At 37.8% G+C, this 6000-nt stretch overlaps 1 protein-coding gene across 3 annotated transcripts in view; it reads left to right on the forward strand.

Moving 5' to 3' along the window:
- STUM (stum, mechanosensory transduction mediator homolog) overlaps nt 1–5619 on the forward strand; it is a 39981-nt gene extending 34362 nt beyond the window's left edge. Inside the window, exons 3-4 of one of the 3 annotated variants that reach the window (XM_087934382.1) lie at nt 636–640; nt 4344–5619. In XM_087934382.1, coding sequence (XP_087790508.1) covers nt 636–640; nt 4344–4384 — 46 coding nt within the window. In that variant the 3' untranslated portion in view covers nt 4385–5619. Of the gene's footprint in view, nt 1–635; nt 641–2558; nt 2681–4343 lie in introns of those variants that run through there. The other 2 variants (XM_026695662.2, XM_087934355.1) reach the window with 2 other exon arrangements.
- The last annotated feature ends 381 nt before the right edge of the window (nt 5620–6000 follow it).

Raw genomic sequence — 6000 nt, forward strand, 5'->3', positions numbered from 1 at the left:
GCAGGGTTAGAAGGGCGTGTGTGTGTATGTGTGTGCATGGCTGTCAAAACTCCAAAAACAGGTCAAGTAGTTCTGGGAAGTCCAGTCATAAATTAGAATATACTTGCTAAATAACCAGCCATTAAGTGAGGACCACTTGTATTTGGTTTGCCGGTCACCTGGCCACGCCCACCCAGTCACATGACCAGCAAGCCATGCCTACTCAGTCACGAGACCTGCAAGCCACACTCTCAAATTAGGCCACGCCCACAGAAATTTGAATCCCACCCCTGGGTGGGGGGCACCGAGGGGGTGGTGGACTCAAAAAGTTTGGGAATCACTGGTCTATATCCTCACCCCTTATTTCATGTGACTCTTGCTTCCCCTGTTGCTAAGGACTGGGCAGGTTGACCCTGATCCTGTTCCTCTGTATCCACCCTTGAGGCACTAGGACAAAACATTGGCATATTTGCCCATCGAGCTTGGGATTGAAATACACTATGGGATGTCACCCACATATTGACACTCCCTAACAGTGTTTCCAGGTATCACCCCGTGATCCCTAACAATGTTTCCAGGTTATTCCACATAATACCCTGATAACATGGAAACTACAGTATGATAATTTTCAACCATTCATTCAACAACTGTTCAAGGTTATGTTACACTGAAATATGGACTTAAAACTGGTCCTTAAAATTCTAGCCATCCCCATGGTCCCATGATTGCAATCCAGGCACTTGAGAGCCTGGCTTATGATTAGCCTGTGGCAGGGAGATTAGCCTGCATCATGTGGTCACCACTTCTGAACTTTTCTGTCAGATTCCCATAAGCAGAGTCCAGTAAGTTGCCCCCACCTCTTTTTCTCCAGGGAGCCCATTACAGAGATACCATATACCTTACTGCCCTCCTCCTGTTTGCACTCCATAGTGCATGCCTACTCACAGCACCCTGCCCACACCTTCTGCCAGCCTGCCTATGTTCTCCATCACCCACCGAGTCCCTCTCTAGCTTGCCCACCCTCCCTGGCATCCAACTGCAGGCTTTACTAGCTTACTTGTGTTCTCCGGAATCCACTTTTCAGCCTTACCAAGTGGACTAGACAGGAAACACAACCGAGTAAACTAATTCTACTTTATTATGAAGCTACCGCAATAAAATCTTGCAAATCTGAAAATACAGTTTTCCTGCCATCAACTTTACAGCCCAAGAACTCTGGGAGGATTCCATTTAAGCTTCTTGCTTTACCTTGCTCTATAGCTGCAATCTATGCACTTTCTTATCTGGCCACTCCTTGCATTGCATTTCTTTGCCCTGCCTCCCAAGTTCATTCCCACATGCCATTTCATTATCTGCAACCTCTGGTAACCCCCCCTGAGGCTTCTGCCGGCTCTCCTTCAGCCTTGCTATTCTGCCCACATAACATAGTGTCTTCCTGTGGCACCAGCACTCTCTCACCAGCACCCCCCCGCCCCTGTTTCTTGCTAGGGACTCCCTTGTTTCCATTTAATGACCTTCTGGGGTTATGATGACCACTTGGATTGCTGGGATTGGTGTTGCTAAGTCATCTGATCACATGCTGTTGCACTTTACAACTGTATCATTTAACAATGGCAGTCCCAGTCCCAATTGCTGTTGTAATTTGAGGACTCCCTGTAGCACAGTCCCTTCCATTCCCAACTCTGATTCAGTCTGGAAGAATACCATGACTAATAGCATCAAAAGTTGTTGAGGTGTCAAGGAGGGGATGCAGAATTACACCTCCTATATTCCAATATTGTCAAAGATGGTCCATAAGTATGACCGGTGCCACCTGAGACATGTGTAAAGCCTGAATTTTAACTGAAAGGGGCCTTCCCATAGGCAACCTTCCTCTGATCCTGGATACATTTTATTAATATCCTGAGATAATAAGTTTTAATCTTAGTTTTAACTTTAATCACTTTCTACTAGTTTAATGTTAACTCCTTATATATAGGAAAATTTTCCCCCTCTATACTATACATGACGTTTTATCACTCTGTCATGTTCTCCGATAAGTTTCCCCCCCTCTATGCTAGCTAATGTGCCTTTGGTAGCACATTTAATCCATTAATTCCTCATTTGGATTGCCATTTTAATACATTTTTAGCATTATAATATTATTTTGGAAAGATAGCAATTAGAATTGTACTTAGGATATGAAGTATTGTCATATTGTATTAATTTAAAATATTGTGATTACAGTTTTATTCATGATATTATTATTTTTGCTCTTGTGTTGAGTCAAGATTTCAATTGACCTGATCCTTACAAACCCAGGGTTATTTTCCTTCTCAGATTCCTTCAAGGCATATCCAAGTTTATAAATGTGTAATTTCTTAATAAATGCTTCATTTTCTATAAGCAAATTTAAATTCTTTTTAATTAAAGATTTGCAAAAAAAAGCTTCAATTCTAAAATACGATTCTTTAATAAACAGAGTAGCTAATCACTGTACTTATGTTTTTCCATTTTGCTCTTTTTTGAATAATTTCTTATAATTATGACTTGTTTTTCTCTTTTATGTTTCTTTCACTTCTTCTGAATGATCAACCAAGTTTCACAAGGTATGTTTTTTTCTTATATTTCCCCCCACAATTTAATCAGTTTAAAAATAAACACTTTTCCTCAGGGAAAATGTTTTAAACACTAAACTAAGCCTGCATTCTTCTATTAGTTTAAACCAGGGGTGTCCAACCTTGGCAACTTTAAGACTTGTAGACTTCAACTCCCAGAATTCCTCAGCCAGCTTTGCTGGCTGAGGAATTCTGGGAGTTGAAGTCCACAAGTCTTAAAGTTGCCAAGGTTGGACACCCCTGGTTTAAACCATAATGCAATTGGTTCATGTGGGACTTAGGATATTGTGAACTAAACCACAAATATTACTAAATCATCACTTTTAGCTTTGTATAAACTCAAAGAAGTATGATTTATTCAGTAAGTCGTGATAAAGCAAACCCTATCATGAACCCTATCTTTAAGACTTTGGCCAGAGATCACTAAGAACAATATGAACAACTTTATGAAGCTTGAAACAAACTTAAGCTTTTAAAAAAACTGCACTGCAAGGGTTAGGAGCATATTCAGAAAAAAATCTGCAGAAAAATTAGGTGGGCAACCATTTCATAAAATATCTGTATGGGGAATTATTTTTTGTATACCAAATGTTGCATTCAAATGTATCCATTCCTCCTCCCCACCAAACCTAATGTTAATTTGCTTTCCAATCCAATTCCACATAAGAATAGATATACTTATATTGGGATCCTGCTGTACCTGATATATATTATAATAGTGGCATTACTTGTAAATTAAATCAGAGTCCTTTTTTCTATAATTTTCCCACATCTGATGTACAGGCACAGACAAAACCAATAACAAAAAATAAGTCTTATTAAAATGTATTTACTTGAGGTGAATAACAATTCAGGGCAGTTCTGAAGGGAAGCATATGTTCCAAGCACATACACAGTGTCTCTCTGAGCTTCTGTCCTGATTTATCATCATGCAGACTAGAATGCAAAATAAGTGTCAGCTGTTATTTACATGATGTTCCTTGTATGTAAAAAAAAAAAAATCCTTTAGCTGTGCTTAAGTTCAATCATCCATGTTTTAAACTTCATTTACATGTAAGGAACTTTGACTTTGGAGAAATAATGCTTGCAACTTCTTGACTCTCAGGTATTTCAGACTCCTAGTTATGTCCCAGGATGTAGTAAACAGCATATGGAAACACCTTTAGAAAATGAATGGAAACACATTAAAATGAAATTTTAATTTGATATATGCCATGGATGCAGAGCAGGAGTACTTTTTGAGTGCCCTTAACAATTCTCTGAAAACTCAGATATGTATCCTGAATAAAATCAAGGAAACCTTGTACATAATTCTTTTCTTATTTCTTTCACTATGCCCAGAAAGGCAATAACTATGTCTAAAGTTGCTGGAATTCCTTACCTTCTACCCAGGTAGTTTCTATATCCACCCACACTTGTTTTTAATCAAATATTGTTTTGCATTTATACTTTGCAAATCTAAGATCTAAATAAATAATTTTTAGTAAAATAAAATTAATGATAGGATTCCCCAGCGACTGACTTTGGTTGCTAGTATTCATTTCTACACTCTTAAGTGCAATCACAGAAGAATATTCTCCTCCTATTTCTCATTAGCTCTGAGCAGTAGTCCAAAATATTAAGATTTATCTCATTGCTAAAACAGTGCAGATTGTTTAACCTTCCTTTTCCCCCAGAACCTAAGATACTCTTGGATTCCAATGGAACCCAACAATAACTTCCTTTCCATCTTCTTTCTTTCTTTTGTGTGTGTGGTTGAGTATTCAGCAGAGCGGAGGTGCAGATCAGCAGAGAGTGACCTTCACTGACCACTTGGACAGCTAACACTGCTTATGGAGACTCTGACGTGTGGATTTTTGAACTGGCACAGTCAACATGCCAGGCGGACAGGCAAGCTGTTCCAAAAGTGGGAGAAAGCCACTGGTTAGGTAGGGATATGGCTGAGGAGGAAGATAAAATTTGAGCAAACATCACTGAAGAAGTTGCATTTTTTTTCCATCTTATGGGATAAACTACATGGAAATATTTCACTTCCTTTGTGTCTTCTTGAGGAAATGTCCTGATGTGAATATCAAGAAGCAGAGGAAATATTGATCGATAATGTGCAATATATCAAAGCCAACATTTGAAGGGAGGATTTCCCCCCCCACCCCCAAGGGCATTCCTTTAGTGCAGGAAAGTTCAAGTTGTGACTTTGCTGCTTGTGTATGTACTTGTGGGATTTTTTTGGTGCTTGTTGAATAACTGTTTTCTGCAACCAATTTAAGATTCTGCTTGCTGCTTTTGTAAATCTCGTCACTACTGCTTACCCGTTCATGCATTTTGCCACTTTTTACCTTCTAAATGTTGGAAAGAAGCTGTGAACTCTTCGTCTAACCAGAAGCAAGAATTTGGCTGTTGCTAAATTTTATTATCCACCATTACTTTTTGCAGATGTTTTATTCTTAAGTGTGAGGACTAGTTTTAAGAGATTATAACATAGAGAACATTTTATTGTATAATATGGAAAATGAAAGAAGAAAGAAGTTAACGTTTTCTGCTCCCTCAAACAAAGTGTGCCAGTAAATGTTAACATATTTTGGAAATTTGCATATAAATGATGGATAATATTTGTAGCTGAACTCCAGTAAAGGTGTGATATCTCTCTTTCCTAGTATATGTAACCATAGGTAAAACAAGTTAATACTTTTAAGATGCATACAAAAATAAGGTTGACAATTTACTGAAGTTATCAGAAGCAAAGCCCTGTTGTGGAATTTACTGAGCAGAACTCCATTGTGCATCCCAAGACCTCATAACAACTTAATTATTTTTGACCAGCATCCATTCAGATTCTTGGTTATGACTATTGGCGTCTTTATAGATCATGATGAAAAGAGTATAACAGACAAATTCCAGTCCATATTCAGCCATGATGACCTTGGTTCGCTTGCTTTTTCAGCCATAATATTATTAGATTGTTTTGAAGGAAAAATAGGTGTATGTGTGTGAAAATCATTAATGATGCCTGAATGGTAAAATAAACACATAATATTGTGAGTGAAGCATGACACTTTTTTCTTTTCAGATATTTTTTTTTTTCAGAAACTGGAAGTCAACTATCATAAAGGAAGTTCAGAAGTTCTGTCAAGTACATGACTGCTAAACTGTGATTATTTGCTCATATATTAGCCAGCTAACAACATTCTGCAGACAGTCATGGTTTTTTTTAATGCCAGATTTGAATTACTGCTGCTGCATTCAAAATATTCATTGCCTATAATTTTAAATGTATTATTGGTTTGCTACCCAACCCTGAATTAGTTAAAAGGCTTAATGAAAGTATTTTGTCATAATTGAGAGAGCTGACATATGCAGAGAATTAAACTAAAAATCTAGGAATATGTAATTTTATCAGGTACAACACCATAGGACCAATTCTGAT

This window comes from Pseudonaja textilis, chromosome 1 (assembly GCF_049901715.1).
Source record: "Pseudonaja textilis isolate UNSWEBS1 chromosome 1, rPseTex1.2, whole genome shotgun sequence".
Taxonomy (NCBI): Eukaryota; Metazoa; Chordata; class Lepidosauria; order Squamata; family Elapidae; genus Pseudonaja; species Pseudonaja textilis.